The sequence below is a fragment of the Bos mutus genome, chromosome 1 (assembly GCF_027580195.1).
Source record: "Bos mutus isolate GX-2022 chromosome 1, NWIPB_WYAK_1.1, whole genome shotgun sequence".
NCBI classification, from domain to species: domain Eukaryota; kingdom Metazoa; phylum Chordata; class Mammalia; order Artiodactyla; family Bovidae; genus Bos; species Bos mutus.
This window is the reverse complement of record NC_091617.1, coordinates 56132877-56151972: the sequence shown is the minus strand read 5'-3', so window position 1 is coordinate 56151972 and position 19096 is coordinate 56132877. Positions and strand designations below refer to the sequence as shown.

Sequence of the window (19096 nt, the reverse complement as noted above, 5' to 3'; positions counted from 1 at the left end):
TTTAATTATTACATTCTTCATCTCTGATTCTTCTTTATATTTTCTAACTCTTTGTTAAAAACTTCCATCTTCTCACTCTATTCATTTAATCTTCTCCTGGATTCTTGGATCATCTTTATCAGGTAGATTGCTTATCTCTACTTCACTTAGTTCTGAGCTTTTATCTTCTTCCTTCAAATATATATTTGGAACATACTCCACATGCTTCATTCTGCCTAATATACTATCTTATTTATATGTATCTGATAGGTTCATCGCATTTTCCAACCTTGAGGAAGTGGTCTTTTTTGGAGAAGTCCTCTGTGCCACAGTGAAACACTCCCCTCTCTTCACCAGGGCTACATCCTCTAGGGGTTCTTCTTACATGAGCTACATGGGTCCATCTCTTGCAGCAGGCTGACCACCGTGGAAAGTCTGATAGATGTGGCTGGCCCCAGTTCAGTTGGTTTCTAGGCTCTGCCTTGTGTGGATGCTGCCAGCTGCTGGTGGGAAGGGCCTGGACTCAGGCAGCTGGCTGCAGATCCCTGGGGGATCCTGGGGCTAGGGCTGGCCCACTGGTAGGCAGAGCTGTGTTCTGGAGTGGGTTTCTGTGGGACCAGGGATCCTGTATCTAGTGTCTACCTGCTGGTTGGTGGGTCCAGTTCCTGACACAGCTGATTACAGGGCCTGGGGTGCTCCAAAGTTCATGTTGACCTGTTGGTGAATAAGGCTGAATCCCAGGGGTGGGCAGCTGAGGCATCGAAAGTGTCTTGGAGCTGGTATCAGCTTGCTGATATGCTGGGTGGTGGGGGTGCCAGGGCTACTATTGGCCTGCTGATGGGCAGGGCCATGATCCAGGGGGGCACCTGGAGCAAGTGCTGTCCTGTTCATCTGGATGGCTTTGGTGCTCTTGTGGTTCCTGGGTTCATGTCTACCCACTGGTGGGTGAGGATGCATCCTGGGGCTAGTGCCAGCTTGATGGTGGGTGAAACTAGGTTCCTCCAGCTGACTGTAGAGACCCAGAGGATCCTAGGACTAGTGCCAGTATATTGATATATGGGGTTGGATCCTAGCCTTTTTGATGAACAGGGCTGTGTCCCAGGTTAGCTGTACACTCAAGGAGTCTTAAGGAAACTAGCCTACGGGTAGGCAGAGCTGTATCCTCACCCAGGTAGCTGCTTGTCCTGAGGTGTTCCAATACTTTTGCCAACAAGCAGGGCCAGATTCTGCAGATTAATAAGCTAGATGAAGGATTCCAAAATGGCACTTGCCAGTACCAGTGTCCACGTGGTAGAACAAGTTCCCCGAAATGGCTACCAGCTGTGTCTATGTCTCTGGGGCGTCATTCCACTCTGAAAGATTTTTCAAGATCAGCAGGTGGGTCTGACCTTGGCTCCTTTCAAATTATTGCTTCTGCCTTGGGTCCCAGAGCATCTGAGATTTTGTGTGTGCCCTTTAAGAGTGGAGGTTCTATTTCTCACAGCCGTCTGTCTATCCCAAAAGCAAGTCCTGCTGGCCTTCAAAGCCAAATGTTCTAGTGATATCATCATCATGGTGCAGTACCCCCAGCCCGGGGATCCTGACGCAGGGCCTGGACTCTTCACTTCTAAGAGAGAAACTCTGCAATTGTAATTCTCCTTCTAGCTGTGGCTCACTCACTGTGGATATGGGTCTTGACTCTATAGTGTCTCTGGCTCCTCTTCCCATCTTATGGTGTGTTTTCTTTTTTCTTTTTTTTTAATATAGTTGATTTAAAATATTATGTTAGTTTCAGGTATACAATGTAGTGAATCAATATATTTTGAGATTAAAAGATGATGGCTATAATTCTCTGTGCTGTACAATATGTCTTTGTTGCTTATTTTATACATTCCGTCAACCCCATACACTTAATTTGTCCCTACCTCACTTACCTTTCTCTTTTGGTAACCACTAATTTGTTTTCTATATCTATGAATCCATTTCTCTTTTGCATATATATTCATTTGTTTTTTTTTTTAGATTCCACATATAAATGATATATAGTATTTATCTTTCTCTGATTGATTTCTCTAAGCATAATGTTCTCTAAGTCCATCCACATTGCTGCAAATGGCAGAATTTTATTCTTGCATTGGCTGTACAGTGGTGAGCATAGCTGCCTTCCATTCTTTTTATGGCTGAATAATATCCTATTGAATATAAAAACCACATTCCCTTATCTATTCATCTGTTAATGGGCACTTGAGTTGTCATGGTTTCTTTATATCTTTAGTTGTAGATCTTTCTGCTAGTCTTATGGCCTTTCTCAACAATAGCTACTGTTTTAAATAGGAATGAGTAATCAGTATACTGCTGGCTGTATATGAAATACATTATTGCTGTTAACTGTAGTCACCATACTGATATTATGCCCCTATGCTTTACTTCGGAGAAGGCAATGGCACCCCACTCCGGTACTCTTGCCTGGAAAACCCCATGGACCGAGGAGCCTGGTGGGCTGCAGTCCATGGGGTCGCTAAGAGTCGGACATGACTGAATGACTTCACTTTCACTTTTCACTTTCATGCATTGGAGAAGGAAATGGGAACCCACTCCAGTGTTCTTGCCTGGAGAATCCCAGGGACGGGGGAGCCTTGTGGGCTGCCCTCTATGGGGTCACACAGAGTTGGACACGACTAAAATGACTTAGCATGTTTTACTTATTTTATAACTGGAAATTGGTGCCTTATGACCAATTTTATGCATTTCACACCTTCATCTCCCAACTAACCTGATTACCTGCCTCTGTCAACCATGAATCTGTTCTCCAAATCTATGAATTTGTTTTTTTAGATTCCACACATAAGTGAGATCATATGGCATTTGTCTTTCTCTGCATAATTTATTTCACTTAGTATATGCCCTCAAGATCCACTTATATTGTGGCAAATGGCAAGATTTACTTCTTTTTCTTACGACTGAATAATATTCCATATATGTATATATATATATATATATATATATACATAATGCATATTCCTTATCCATTCATCTATAGATGTCCATCAGCAGATGAATGGATAAGAAAGCTGTGGTACATATACACAATGGAGTATTACTCAGCCATTAAAAAGAATACATTTGAATCAGTTCTAATGAGGTGGATGAAACTGGAGCCTATTATACAGAGTGAAGTAAGCCAGAAGGAAAAACACCAATACAGTATACTAACGCATATATATGGAATTTAGAAAGATGGTAACGATAACCCTGTATACGAGACAGCAAAAGAGACACTGATGTATAGAACAGGCTTATGGACTCGGTGGGAGAGGGAGAGGGTGGGAAGATTTGGGAGAATGGCATTAAAGATTTTGTATTAAAAAAAAAATAGATGGACATTTAGATTGCTTAATGTTTTGGCTGTTGTGAATAATGCTGTAGTGAACATGGGAGTATATTTGTGAATTCTCACAAGTACTTTAAGGAACAATCAGCATATTTTCCCAAGTCTGTTTGGTCATAAAATCATGCTAAATAGCCACCACAGAATAAGAGAAAATAGAAGGCAACTTCCCACTAGTGGGAAGGCAGAAGGCCAGGTTCCACTTCTGAAATAATAGAATTTTCCTTCCTATCTTTTCCCTGGTCCTCTGCCATTTCCATGCATTCTTTCTATTATTTTGTTTTCTCTTTCCTCCCCCGACCCCCACTCTTTTGTAACCTCTTTCTAAATTTTTTTTCTTTTTTCTGTGTTAATAAGCTATGTCTCAGTTTTTATCCATTGTTAAATGTGTATATATATTATACATATGTAACATACTGGAGAAGGCAATGGCACCCCACTCCAGTACTCTTGCTTGGAAAATCCCATGGGTGGAGGAGCCTGGTAGGCTGCAGTCCATGGGGCCGCTAAGAGTCGGACACGACTGAGCGACTTCACTTTCACTTTTCACTTTCATGTATTGGAGAAGGAAATGGTAACCCACTCCAGTGTTCTTGCCTGGAGAATCCCAGGGATGGGGGAGCCTGTTGGGCTGCGGTCTATGGGGTCGCAAAGAGTCGGACATGACTGAAGCGACTTAGCAGCAGCAGCAGCAACATATAGTATATTTATATGGTATCTACCTTCACATATACATATCTATATTCAATGTCTTTATCAAGATAATTAAAAGTTTGTTTTTTCCTTTATGGTTTATTATAGGATATTGAATATAATTCCCTGTGCTTTATAGTAGGACCCTGTTGTTTATCTATTTTATATGTAGCAGTTTGTATAAAAGTTGTTTTTTAATTATAATATTTCCTATAACTAGTATTTCTTAGATTCTAAGACTCTCACTGCAACTTTTCCCCTTATTTCCAGAGTTTCAAGCACATAGTTGTTAAGTAATATAATTGAAAATTTCCCTTTGATGGATTTAATTTGATTCTACATCTTCAGTATCCTGATTTTGCTTTTAAAAATGTAATACAAATGCAATTTGATTTTTCTATCTATGAAATTTCTTTGCAGATAGTTTTCATTACAGTTCCTGGCTTTCTGATTAACTATACCTTAATCCTTTGGTATCTGGCATCTGTGAATAAATTGCTTTTGAAAACCACCCCATGGTTATTATTTTCAGCTATCCTTGTGAGTTTAGATCCCATGTTGACTTCATCTGCTATAAAAGATCTGGGTAGGTATATTTCTCTCTTTTCCTATATTTAAAATATATTCCAAGTTTAAATTGTCTAGTTTTAAGATCTTTGTTCATTATAGCTTCTTACTATGTGAAGTGGGGTGCTGGGACACTAAGGTTTGAGCATAGAGATTCATTTGGTGATTCTTAGAATAGGATGAAATGCCAGTGGTGGGCTTACTTAGTATTTTAAGTCTTACATTCAGTTGTGGAATGAAAGTGAAAGTTAAAGTCGATCAGTCATGTCCAACTCTTTGTGAGGGCATGAACTATACAGTTCATGGAATTCTCCAGGCCAGAATACTGGAGTGGGTAGCCTTTCCCTTCTCCAGGGGATCTTCCCAACCCAGGGATCAAACCCTGGTTTCCCACATTGCAGGCAGATTTTTTACTAGCTAAGCCACAAAGGAAGCCCAAAGAAAATAATCTGCCTTTTGCATTGGCTGGGAATCAATCCCCAGCCTCCCATGTGGCAAGTGAGAATTCTACCACCAATGCCTTGTAGGGCAGGGCATTATTTGGAATGCTTGACTTCATGCATGCGTCTGCCTTGAGCCAACAGAATAGTTATGGGAGCATTACAATATTGTATGTATTTCATGGTAACATTTTTATTGCCCAACACCTCTTTTCTGTTGAAAACGCTGTTCTTTGGATAATGCTATCTGTAAAAAAAAAAAAATTATCTTTTAAGTCTTTGTCACCATTAAGACCAAAATTCTAAAGAGTCAAAAACAATAAAATCATTAATGATATAGTGTTTTCAGTGTGCACTGTTTTAGGAGAAAGAAACCTCTTTTGAAAAGTAAAATACCAAGTCAGTGTAACCCAGAAAAAAAAAAAAATGCTAAGACTCGCATTCAAAAAAAAGGAAAAATTACCTAATTTATGTTTGCTTGACTATTTTTTATAATTAGAATGGAAACATTTGTTTTAAAATAGAATTTTAATGTGGCACATACATGCATACACACCCTCACAGGAACACTTTTTAATGGACAGTTAAAAAGGAGAGAGCTATCTGAGGCAAGTAGGAGAGTAGGGGAGAAATATCAAGTGTATCTATATGAATAAAGAAAAGTCAGATCTTTAAGACAAAGAGATTAAGATTGTATCAGCATCTATCCCCCAACCCTGCTGCTATGGGACTCTGTCAATTCCTGCTCCTTTTCATACTCATAAGATTTGAAGGAGTTCTGTACTACCTGAGAGAATTCCATAATCCTCTTAACTTTATAATCTTAGAGTTTAGTTATTCCATTGACTTCCTGGTTTACCATTGTTGAATTTAAATCATTTCTTTGGATTTACTTACAAAGTTATTCTTGTAATCTTTGGCCATCTTGCCGTTACTTTTGGAATTTTGCTTTTCTCCTCATTTTGCATCATTTTTAAAGTACAAAACATTTATTTTTCTCTTGGAAATATTTTTGCCTCAGTTTTCACAGAAAGACTTTTATATATTTTTTATTTTATTCTCAACAATAAAATCTGGCCAGGCCTATGTTTGGAGTACATGGATACATTCACATTGTCTTGAGCTTTTTATGATCTATTGACTCCTTTTATGCTCCTTGTCTTTATTTCCAAATATTCATTTTATTGTAGCCCTATTTTCTAAGATGAAATAGTTATACAACAGTATCAGTTAGGGTTTGTTTTTGTCTTTGCCTTGGACTAAAAATAACTCCAAAGGGTAGTGGCTTAAAACTACGATCATTTTTTATTTCTCATGAGTTTGGTAGCTTTGATGGTATGAACTGGGCTCTGCTGATCTTGGCTAGGCTCACTAATGAATTTGCAGTCAGCTAGAGGGTTATCTGGGAGCTAAATGATCTAGAATGGCCTCACCCAGAAGATCATTTCTCCCATATTATTTCTCACATTCCTCCAGAAGAGTAGCCAGGAAATTCTGCCATGATGGTGGCGGGGATCTAAGAGAGTAGAAGCAGAAATCTTTCTCAAGCCTCTCCTTGTATAAAGTCTTATTAAAAAAAAAATCTCTTTGGTGATATAAACTTCAGTCTTAATGCAGAAGGCATGAATGCAGAGACAGGTGAGGAATTAGATCATGAAGGCAATGAGTTTCTACAGGGACAGACTGCCTTGGCTTTGCTTCTTTTCCAGTAGCATACTTACTGTATTAGATTGTGATCAGAAGGATAGGCTGATTGGTTCAAGAAAGGTTTTTACCATTTCCTTAATAATATTTCCTTCCTATGGACATTTTGAAAGTTATTAAAGAAGTTCAGTTATAGTGTTGCCCCACAGGAACATTGAATGGCAAAGAAAGAAAGAAATAATAATTGATAGATATCTAAACTTGGAATAATATCATAAATGGAGGAGATTAAGATGGAAATATATCAGAATGCTCTCCATTAATGGAGTTTGATTTCTAAAACCATTGAAAGTGATGTATGAGAAAGTCAGACAATTACTAATTACAGTCTGACTACCTGGACAACAGCATTAATACTTTGGTTAGTTACCATGGTATAGAGCTTTGGTTTATAAGTCTGCCTTATCCCTCTACTATCATTTTTTTGTCTTGTCTTAAATGCATGGTGTACATATTTATATAGACCAAGTCTCAGAATTAAAAAATAATAAATTTCATATTTTCATCTGTACTTTGAAACAAGAAATGAGAGCTCTAGTTGATCATCTTACATAAAACAAGCTCCCCCTGGTGAATCAGTGGCAAAGAGTCTGCATGCCAATGCAGGCGATGCAAGTTCTATTTCCTTGGAAGATTCCTTGGAATAGGAAATGGCAATCCACTCCAGTATTCTTGTCTGAAAAATCCTATGGACAGAGGATCCTAGGACTCTTAAGAGTCTTTTCCAGCACTAAAATTCAAAAGAATCAATTCTTTGGCACTCAGCCTTCCTTATGGTCCAAGTCTCACATTCATACAGGACTACTGGAAAAACCATTTGTGTGTGCGCTTAGTCGTGTCCTAGTCTTTGGTTCCTCTCTCCATGGGATTTTCCAGGCAAGAATACTGGAGTGGGTTGCCATTTCCTACTCCAGGGAATCTTCCCGACTCAGGGATTGAACCCATGTCTCTTGTGTCTCCTACATTGGCAGGCAGATTCTTTACCACTGTGCCACCCAGGAAGCTCCCTTATTGGAAAAGCCATAGTTTTGACTATACAGACCTTTGTTAGTAAAGTGATGTCTCTGCTTTTTAATATGCTAGGTTTGTCATAACTTTTCTTCCAAGAAGCAAGCATCTTTTATTTATTTATTTAATTTAAATTTATTTATTTTAATTGGAGGCTAATTACTTTACAATATTGTATTGGTTTTGCCATACATCAACATGAATCCTCCACGGGTGTACACATTTTCCCCATCCTGAACCCCCCTCCCACCTCCCTCCCCGTACCATCCCTCTGGGTCATCCCAGTGCACCAGCCCCAAGCGTCTTTTAATTTTATCATCTATATTGATTTTGGAGTCCAAGAAAATAAAATTTGCTACTGTTTCCACTTTTTCCCTATTTGCCATGAAGTGATGGGACCAGATCTTAGTTTCTGAATGTTGAGTTTTAAGCCAGCTTTTTCACTCTCCTCTTTTATGCTCATCAAGAGACTCTTTAGGTCCTCTTCAGTTTCTGCCATTAGAGTGATATCATCTGTATATCTGAGGTTGTTGATATTTCTCCTGGCAATCTTGATTCAAGCTTGTGATTTATTCAACCCAGAATTTTACATGATGTACACTGTATATAAGTTAAATAAGCAGGGTGACAACATACAGCCTTGAGGTACTCTTTTCCCAATTTTGAACCAGTCTGTTTTTTCATGTCCAGTTCTAACTCTTTCTTCTTTACTTAAATACAGTTTTCTCAGAAGGCAGATTAGGGGGTCTGGTATTCCCATCTCTTTAAGAATTTCCACAGTTTGTTGTGATCCAGAAGTCAAAGGCTTAGCAGAAACAATGAAGCAGAAGTGGATATTTTTCTGGAATTCTCTTGGTTTTTCTCTGACCCGATAAATGTTAGCAATTTGATCTCTGGTTCCTCTGCCTTTTCTAAACCTAGCTTGTATATCTGAAAGTTCTTGGTTCATGTACTGTTGAAGCCTAGCTTGAAGGATTTTGAGCATTATCTTGCTGGTATGAGATAAGCGCAATTGATGTATGGATGTGAGAGTTGGACTGTGAAGAAGGCTGAGCGCCTAAGAATTGATGCTTTTGAACTGTGGCATTGGAGAAGACTCTTGAGAGTCCCTTGGACTGCAAGGAGATCCAACCAGTCCAATCTGAAGGAGATCAGCCCTGGGATTTCTTTGGAAGGAATGATGCTAAAGCTGAAACTCCAGTACTTTGGCCACGTCATGCGAAGAGTTGACTCATTGGAAAAGACTCTGATGCTGGGAGGGATTGGGGGCAGGAGGAGAAGGGGACGACAGAGGATGAGATGGCTGGATGGCATCGCTGACTCAATGGACGTGAGTCTGAGTGAAGTCCAGGAGTTGGTGATGGACAGGGAGGCCTGGCGTGCTGCAATTCATGGGGTCGCAAAGAGTCGGACACGACTGAGCGACTGATTTGATCTGATTTGATGGTAGTTTGAACATTCTTTAGCATTGCCTTTCTTTGGGATTGGAATGAAAACTGATTTTTTCCAGTCCTGTGGCCATCCTTGGGTTTTCCAAATTTGATAGTATATTGAATGTGGCACTTTAACAGTATCATCTTTTAGGATTTTAAATAACTCAGCTGGAATTCTATCACCTCCAATAGCTTTGTTCATAATAATGCTTTCTAAAAGTTCACTTGAGTTCACACTCCAAGATGTCTGGCTGTAGGTAAGTGACCACACCGTCATGTTTATCTGGGTCTTTAAGACCTCTGTATATTCTCGCCACCTCTTCCTAATCTCTTCTGCCTCTGTTAGGTCCTTACCATTTCTGTCCTTTATCATGCCCATTCTTACATGAAATGTTCCCTTGGTATCTCCAGTTTTCTTGAAGAGATCTCTAATCTTTCCCATTCTATTGTTCTCTCTATTTCTTTGTATTGTTCAGTTCAGAAGACTCTCTTATCTCTCCTTGCCATCTCTGGAACTCTGAAATCGATTGGGTATATCTTTTCTTTTCTCCTTTGCTTTTGGCATCTCTACTTTTCTCAGCTATTTGTAAGGCCTTCTCAGACAACCATTTTGCCCTCTTGCATTTCTTTTTCTTGGGGATGGTCTTGATCCCTGTCTCCTATACAATGTCATGAACTTCCTTCCATAGTTCTTCAGGCATTCTATCAGATTTAATCCCTTGAATTTGTCACCTCCTCTGTATAATTATAAAGGATTTAACTTAGGTCATACTTGAATGGTCTAGTGGTTTTCCCTACTTTCTTCAATTTAAATCTGAATTTTGCAATAAAGATCTCATGATGTGAGCCACAGTCAGCTCCAGGTCTTGTTTTTGCTGGCTGTATAGAGCTTCTCCATCCTGGCTGCAAAGAATATAATGACTCTGATTTCGGTATTGACTATCTGGTGATGTCCATGTGTAGAGTCATGTCTGGTGTTGCTGGAAGAGGGTGTTTGCTACATCCAGAGTGTTCTTTCAGCAAAACTCTATTAGCCTTTGTCCTGCTTCAATTTGTATTCCAAGGCCAAACTTGCCTGTTTTTCCAGGTATTTCTTGACTTCCTACTTTTGCATTCCAACCCCCATGATGAAAAGAACATCATTTTTTTGGTGTTAGTTCTAGAAGGTCTTATAGATCTTCATAGACTGTTTGAGTACAGCTTCTTCAGCATTAGTGCTTGGGGCATAGACTTGGATACTGTGATGTTGAATGGTTTGCCTTGGAAATGAACTGAGATCATTCTGTTGTTTTTGAAGTTACACCCAAGTACTGCATTTCATACTCTTTTGTCAACTATGAGGGCCACTCCATTTCTTCTAAGGGATTCTTGCCCACAGTAGTAGATATAATGGTCATCTGAGTTAAATTCACCCATTCCTGTCCATTTTAGTTTGCAAGAATACTGGAGTGGGTAGCCATTCCCTTCTCCAGGGGATCTTCTCAACCCAGGGGTTGAACCCAAGTCTCCTGCATTGCAGGCAGATTAGTTACCATCTGAGCCACCAGGGAAGCCCTTTCTTTGATGCCTAATCAACCACAATTAATTTGGTACTTACTCATAATGATCTAGGCTTGTAAGTTAATACATAATGAAATCTTCTTGAACAGATTTTACAAACATGACTAACGTATATTTAAGTATGTAGAAAAAGTACATGATATAAATCCATGGCTGAAAATATCCTACTTGTTGATAAATTCTGTTCTTTAATATTTATGAAAATTTTTCCCTCCTTAAAAAAATTTTTTTCCCTCTGTAGGTCTTTCTAGAAGCCTCGTCAGTTTAATTAATGGAGAAAGTCTGATGACCTCTGTAATGTCTTTAATTACATTCACTGTTATTGTGAATATTGACCTTAGCTTGCACAAAAATACGATCCAGTCCTTAGGTAAGAACCTATTTTTTCCTAATTTTTTTAAAATTAGAATCCCATATTTTCTGAAATCTTAATTTCTTAAAACTAGAATACTGTATTTTCTGACCTCTGACATGGATTTTATAATACCAAAATTACACTTATGCAAACATAATCATATTAGTATAATTATTGGCCATTTACAAAGAGGTAACAAACATCCCTTATTTAATATTGGTTATGGTTTTGTTGTGAGGCTAAGTTGGGACTTTTCATGAGGATGCCTATAGAAGCAACATTCCTCAGACCTAGACTGAACCAGAATTATTGATAACAAGAGTGAGAGAATTTTTTTACCTGCCAAAGATGAACTCAAAAGATGAGTTGAGTAGAGAATCCAACAGTGCCAAGGGGAGGTGTCTTCCCTTCCCTTTACTCTGTGACCATCTCCCTGCAGGCAACACAGAAAGCTGTCAGCTCAGGGAGAAAGTGTGAGTTATATGGCCATCTACAGGGCCTGAGCACAGTGCTTGTAAGCAGAGAGATTTTAAAATGTCTAGAAGTTCATTTGCCACATTCAAATAGTCCTGAACCATACGTATTTTGTGCTTTATCATGTGTATGTGCATGCATGTGTATATAAGGTAAGTGATGTATGCACACTGCAATGAGTGATTATAAAGTATACAGATGAGTAATTATGACTTGGGACAAAAAATACAGTTGTCAGAACTCCTGTGAGCATCTTATATACCCCTTCCTAATCCAAACCTCATCCTTTCAGTAGTTTAGAGTGTAGTCTCAACAAAATTGGAAATGAAGTTATAATTGACACCACAGAAACACAAAGGACCGTAAGAGGCTACTTACTACAGGCAACTATATGCCACTAAAATGGACAAATTCTTAGAAAGATACATTCTCCCAAGATCAGACCAGGAAGAAATTGAAAATATGAATAAACTGACTACAAGTACTGAAATTGAATCTGTGATTTCAAAAACCAAAGAAACAGAAGTCCAAGACCAGATGGCTTCACAGGTGAATTCTATGGAACATTTAGAAAAGAATTAACACCTATCCTTTTGAAACTATTTCAAAAAATTACAGAGGAAAGTACACTTCCAAACTTACTCTGCAAGGCCACCATCACCCTGATACCACAACCAGACAAAGATACTACAAAAGAGAGAAAATTACAGACCAATATCACTGATGAACATAGATGCAAAAATCTCAACCAAACAATAGCAAACCAAATCAAGCAATACATTAAAAAGGTCCTATCAGTTCGGTTCAGTTCAGTTGCTCAGTCGTGTCCGACTCTTTGTGACCCCATGAATCGCAGCATGCCAGGTCTCCCTGTCCATCACCAACTCCCGGAGCTCACTGAGACTCATGTCCATCAAGTCAGTGATGCCATCCAGCCATCTCATCCTCTGTCGTCCCCTTCTCCTCCTGCCCCAATCCCTCCCAGCATCAGAGTCTTTTCCAACAAATCAACTCTTTGCATGAGGTGGCCAAAGTACTGGAGTTTCAGCTTTAGCATCATTCCTTTCAAAGAAATCCCAGGGCTGATCTCCTTCAAAATGGTCAACACCGAAATCAGATTGATTATATTCTTTGCAGTCAAAGATGGAGAAGCTCTATACAGTCAACAAAAACAAGACCAGGTGCTGACTGTGGCTCAGATCATGAACTCCTTATTGCCACATTCAGACTTAAATTGAAGAAAGTAGGGAAAACCACTAGACCATTCAGGTATGACCTAAATCAAATCCCTTATGATTATACAGTGGAAGTGAGAAATAGATTTAAGGGCCTAGATCTGATAGATAGAGTGCCTGATGAACTATGGACGAAGGTTGGTGACATTGTACAGGAGACAGGGATCAAGACCATCCCCATGGAAAGGAAATGCAAAAAAGCAAAATGGCTGTCTGGGGAGGCCTTACAAATAGCTGTGAAAAGAAGAGAAGTGAAAAGCAAAGGAGAAAAGGAAAGATATAAGCATCTGAATGCAGAGTTCCAAAGAATAGCAAGGAGAGATAAGAAAGCCTTCCTCAGTGATCAATGCAAGGAAATAGAGGAAAACAACAGAATGGGAAAGACTAGAGATCTCTTCAAGAAAATTAGAGATACCAAGGGAACATTTCACGCAAAGAATCACCTTACTCATGTCTTTCTCAAGGCCTGGTCCAGGCCGTGGACAACTACCCAACTTTGGCATAAGAAGCATCTACTTTCAGCCTTGTTTTTTGTATCCAATTAGTTTACTCAAGCCATGGCAGTTTAGAATATCTGTTGTGATCCTAGAACCCCAGTTTAGCAGAACAAGGTACATCCTCTTTAAATGCTTCATATAACCTTTCTGTGGTGTGTGAGAAAACCAAACTACATACATAGAATATTTTCCAAAATGCAGAGTACAAAAAGAGGTGACAGAATACAGTATTCAGAGAGTTTTTACCATAAAACCTGCTGCAGATATGGCCTTCCCATAGATGACTGAGGTGAGGAAAAAGGAAATGTTTATATTCAAAAGCATCTTAAAAGCTCAAAAACCATCCTTGGGGGAAACTGAGAAATGTAAAGTGTAGTCATACATGCTGGTCAGAAGGATCAAAGTCCAGCCTCTATACCTGATCTAGTATTATGTGCAAGCTGCTCAGTGATGTCCAGCTCTTTGCAATCCCATGGACTGTAGCCCATCAGGCTCCTTTGTCAATGGAATTCTCCAGGCAAGAATCCTGGAATGGGTTTCCATTCCCTTCTCCAGGGGATTCTTCCAAACCCAGGTATTGAACCCAGGTCTCCTGCATTGCAGGCATATTCCTTACTATCTGAGCCACCAGAGAAGCCTGATCTAGTGTTATATGAGGTCCCATTTAAGATAGTAAATACCACTCATATTACTGAGTCCAAGCTTACTCTGCTCACCACATAAATAAATCCAAGAGACAGGTATTGAGGCAAGGAATATGAGTATATTTAGAAAGCTAGCTGACTGAGAAGATGGCAGACTAATGTCTCAAAATAACCATCTTATCAAGGTCTTAATGCCAGGTTCTTTTACAGAACAGGAGTGGGGGGAGGTAAGGGGATAAAGTAAAAGGCCATTAATCTTACAGATATCTCCTGGAATGGCTAGCCTCAGGGAGTGAATGTGTCCATTTTTTCTTTCCTATAGCCATCCACAGGTGGACATGGTCCTAAACAAAGGCGTTTTGGTTTAACATTCAGGCAGAGAGGCAGGGTTCCCTGAGGGAGGCCACTCCATATGAACAGTATCCTTTTAATGAATAAAAGTAGTGGGAAGCAATGGTTAAAGTTAAAGAAACAGATCCAACATGGAGTCAGTTCTTCCCTATAACATAGAATTTCAGGGAACTTTATCAGAGATGATATCCACAATATAATCAAAAGAACTCTCTAATCACTGGGGAATGAAAAATAAAGAGACAAAGAAAAATACTTATGTGGAAGATAATTCATTCAATAACCCAACAATTATTTGTTGATACGTACTAAGTGATAGCTCCTATTGTAGGCCCTGATGTTTCAGCCATGAACATAACTGTTCTTGCTTTTGTAGAGCTTGTGCCTCACAATTTTGACAATAATCAATGTAATAGAATTTTGCTTTTGTTTAGGTTTCAGAGGAGTAAAAACTGTTAAGTAATCACTCTTAAAATAGTAATAGTAACAACGACAATAAAACAGAAGGTCTGCTCTAGTATGACAACAGTGAATTTATTTTCTTCACCATTCAGACTTTCTCTGAATTTTTAGTAGAAGAATTCCTCTTAAGAAAGATGTTTGATAAGTTTTACTGGTATTTTATTTATATCCATTGGCATAATTGTGAAACAGTAATTTTCCTAGTATTGTATTGTATTGTTTGGTCACTCAGTCATGTACGACTGTGACCCCATGGACTGTAGCATGCCAGGCTTCCCTGTCCTTCACCATCTCCCGGAGCTTGCTCAAACTGATGTCTGTTGAATCAGTGATGCTATCAACTATCTCATCCTCTATTGTCCCCTTCTCCTCCTGCCTTCAGTCTCTCCCAGCATCACTGTCTCTGCTAATAAGTCAGCTCTTTGCATCAGATGGCCAAAGTATTAGAGCTTCAGCTTCAGCATCAGTCCTTCCAATGAATATTCAGGATTGGTTTCCTTCAAAATTGATTGGTTTGATCTACTTGCAGTCCAAGGCACTCTCAAGAGTCTTCTCCAATACTGCAGTTTCTTAGTAATCATTATTTTATAACTTGTAATTATTTAAACAGTGTTGCTATATCTTTGAAAGTGTTACTAGCCCACCAGGTTCCTCTGTCCATGGAATTCTCTAGGCAAGAATACTGGAGTGGGTAGCCATTCCCTTCTTTAGGGGATCTTCCCAACACAGAGATCAAAGTCAGGTCTCCCACATTGCAGACAGATTCTTTACCATCTGAGCCACCAGGCAAGCCCAGAGTCACCAGAGAAGCTCTACTGTATCTTTCAAGTGAGCATGTTTCATAATAGAAAAAAAACAAGAAGAGCTACTGTATTCAGAGTTCCTACCTTTTCCTTCTTGTATGTTAGAAGATTAAGAACGTTGTAAGAAATAATGGATTTGCTTTGAGGCATTTCCTGGCCTAGTAAATCCATCCAGTAAATATTTTATTCTTTAAGAGCTCTTTTGCTTTTTTAAAAGAGAAAGCATCTTTTAAACTTGGTCTTTTAACTCCAGTGCTCTGCATCTTCTGAAATCAGAGTCAGTATCCAGCATATGTTTCATTTACAGGAGGCACTGGATTCCTAAAACTATCACCATAGTCAACCCCATTCCTAGATTGGACAGGACCTAGAGTCATTCATAAAATTCTCTCAAGTTCACACTATCCCTACAAGTGTTAAATTTTTCTGCTTGGCACATCTAGAAACCATGGCTCTCTTTCAGTCATAGGAATGAGACTAGGTAGAGAAGGAATTTGGATAACCTCAGGCATCTTAACAGTGCCGTCTCTACCAGTGGACATCTATGATTAAGGATTCATAAAAGGATTCTTTCTTCTTCATTTCACCACCTCAGAGCACTGTTCTGGGATTTACTTCCCCAAATTTAGCCTTGTTTTTTGATGTGGTTGCTATTGCTGTTTTCTGTTGGCCATCCTTCATTTTGGTTTTGTTCTTGCTCTTCTCATATTCTATTGAAGTTGACCCTTCAGGCTTTTCTGCACCTAAGACCCACTTTCATCTGTGATTTAAAACTTTTCTCCTTTCTTCCTCACCCTACAAAAATGAGGACTTCCTCATCCACTGAAAATGCCTGATTGCAGCCATCAATGCCCTCAAGGGTTTAGGCTTCCTGTTTACCTGGGAAGGGCATCATAATGACTGTTGAAAGAAATTTGGCAAAACGTAACAGTATCAGTAAGGGATCAACTATCCATTAGTGTAGTAATTCCACTTCTGGGGCCTAAGGAAGTAATCAGAGAAGTACAAAAATGTATGTATAGAAATATACACCACACCATTGCTTATCGGGAGAAAAACTGGAAACAATGAAATGTCCAATAGTAAGGAACCAATCGGATTGGTTTGGCAGGCCAATACAATACAAGAGATTCACTTAGCTGTGACCCAGAGGCATTCCTTTTTTTTTTTTTTTTAATTTCTTGTGTATATAATTTTAGACGTGGATTCTAAATTCCATGAAGTTAGAGAGCTTCTACTTCTTATTCATTATTGTTTTTCCAAAATGTATTACACATTTTGGAACTAAATAAATATATATTCCTGAATTGGGACTTAAAAAGCTCTTAAACTAAACTGATCAAATTTTATCAGTTTAATTGTGACTTTTGACGTTTGAAAAGAAACTCTTTCAACTTAAGAATAAGAAAATACCCTACATCTATCCCAAAGGCTATGAGCTATTTTAAAAGATAATGTCAGAAACAAAAGTTGACCCAGATTATCATTTGAAATTAAAAGCACGTACATTCTATTAATTATTTTTTAATTTATTCCCTTTTCTTTCAGCCTATATCATCATGAGAGAAATTTGGTTACATCTTATAGTAAGTTTCTCGTTTGGAATTGTTAGTTCAAAACTGATTCAACTATGGATGTCTACTGTTTTTGGAGAGGATGTCAATCATATAAGTCTCAGCTTTTCATTTCTGTACCTCATCTTTTATATTTGTAAGTAAGGGGACTATGCCTAAAATTAAATAATATAAAAAGGTTCAAATTAAAGATATAAAGATGTGGGAAATATTTACCAGGTAAAAAGCAAAAACAAAAACAAAAAACCACCATGCAACTGATCTAGAAGGAATATTTTTGTAAAAAATTTATCAAAAGACATTAAAAATATTAATATGTATACAATAGGAAACAATGTACCAAGGTACATAAAGGCAATTATAATAAGAGAAACTTGACAAAATCGTAATTACAAGGAGAAACTTTAACAGGCCTTTCCTAAATAATTTCATAACCATTGGATTAAAAAAAATGACTATGGCTATGATTTATATGAAATCTTAAATGCTTGGTTCCTAAGATATATAGAGAGTTTTATCTTCCAAAACAGAGTGCTTATTCTTTACACATACCTATAGGCATTAACAGAAATCAACTAGACTAGAAGAACATATCAATAAAATTTCAAACATTATTCAGCCACAGTGCAATTTAATGCTTACTTCAAAAGGAAGATCTTTAAAAATGAATATTCTAACTACCTGAAATTGAAAAAAAAAAACTTTCTTGGTAACTCTTAGATCAAGAAGGTAATAAAAATAGAAGTTACAGATCGAGGAAGGCTAATATTAAAAATTCTATCACATTACTAATCCATTTACCACAACTCCCCTCTCACAGAGGTACAGCAGACAATGATAACCATATCGCTGTTTCCTGATACTGCCTCAGAATCACTTTCCATTCATCCCTTCAGACAGCTCTACAAATGATTTGAAGTTGGCATGTGTGATAATACCAACTTCCCAACTGACTCTTTATCTTTCCATTACATATAAGAATAAGACAATGTTGCCTAGCCTCATATCCATGATTAAAAATAATTCTGGAAGCTCTAGTTAATATAATAAGAAAAAATCAAGTTTATACATATTTTAAAGAAAAAATGGTTACATTAGTCACAACATTTTAGAGTATATAAAAACCCAAGAAACTTAATTAATAAACTAAGATAGCAAGGCTCTTTAATGGTTTGATAAAAGATAAATATTTTAAAATTTTATAAATCAAATAACACTCTTACAAACCAGCAGTAATTAGTTACAAGGGCTTCCCTGGTGGCTCAACAGGTAAAGAATCCACCTGCAATCCTGGAGATACAGGAGATGCAGTTCTCTCCCTGGGTCAGGAAGATGCCCTGGAGAAGGAGAGGGTAACCCACACCAGCATTCTTGCCTGGAGAATCCCATGAAAAAGGAGCCTGGCAGGCTACAGTTCATAGGGTCAGAAAGATTTGGACACAACTGAAGTGACTGAGCACACACACACACACAACTAGTATAAAACATAATGAAAATTGAGTCTCTTTACATTGACAAAAAAGTTAGAAAATATCAAGGAATAAACTTAAAATTTGGATCCAAACAGAAAACTACACAAGTTTTCTGAGAAATAAAAATTTCAGTAGAGACAAAGGAAAACTTCTTTGTAGAAATGCTAGAGCAATAGAATTCATTATTTTCATGTCTGAGAAAGGAAAGGCATAACATAGATATTTGAGGTTTCCAAACCAATCTGGATTTAAGCCAATTATAATCTAGTGAGTTTACAGAATCCATTAATGACTTAATAAATAGTGACAGAATGATCAGCCAGTATGAATGCATTCACTATGCACTACCTTGTACATACCTAAACCTACAAAGCATATATTTCAGCAAATATAATTCCCTTTAACATCATCAAGTAAGTAAGAATAGCCTCAAGATTAAGGGTTAAAATAAATGATGAGAAACCTTCTTAGATTATAC

The 19096-nt window shown here is 38.1% G+C and overlaps 1 protein-coding gene across 1 annotated transcript in view; it reads left to right on the top strand.

Annotated features, from left to right (window-relative positions):
- SLC9C1 (solute carrier family 9 member C1) overlaps positions 1-19096 on the top strand; it is a 121061-nt gene that overhangs the window by 13383 nt on the left and 88582 nt on the right. The window contains exons 5-7 of the mRNA XM_070358298.1: positions 4460-4625; positions 10993-11121; positions 17121-17282. Coding sequence (XP_070214399.1) covers positions 4460-4625; positions 10993-11121; positions 17121-17282 — 457 coding nt within the window. The remainder of the gene's footprint in view (positions 1-4459; positions 4626-10992; positions 11122-17120; positions 17283-19096) is intronic.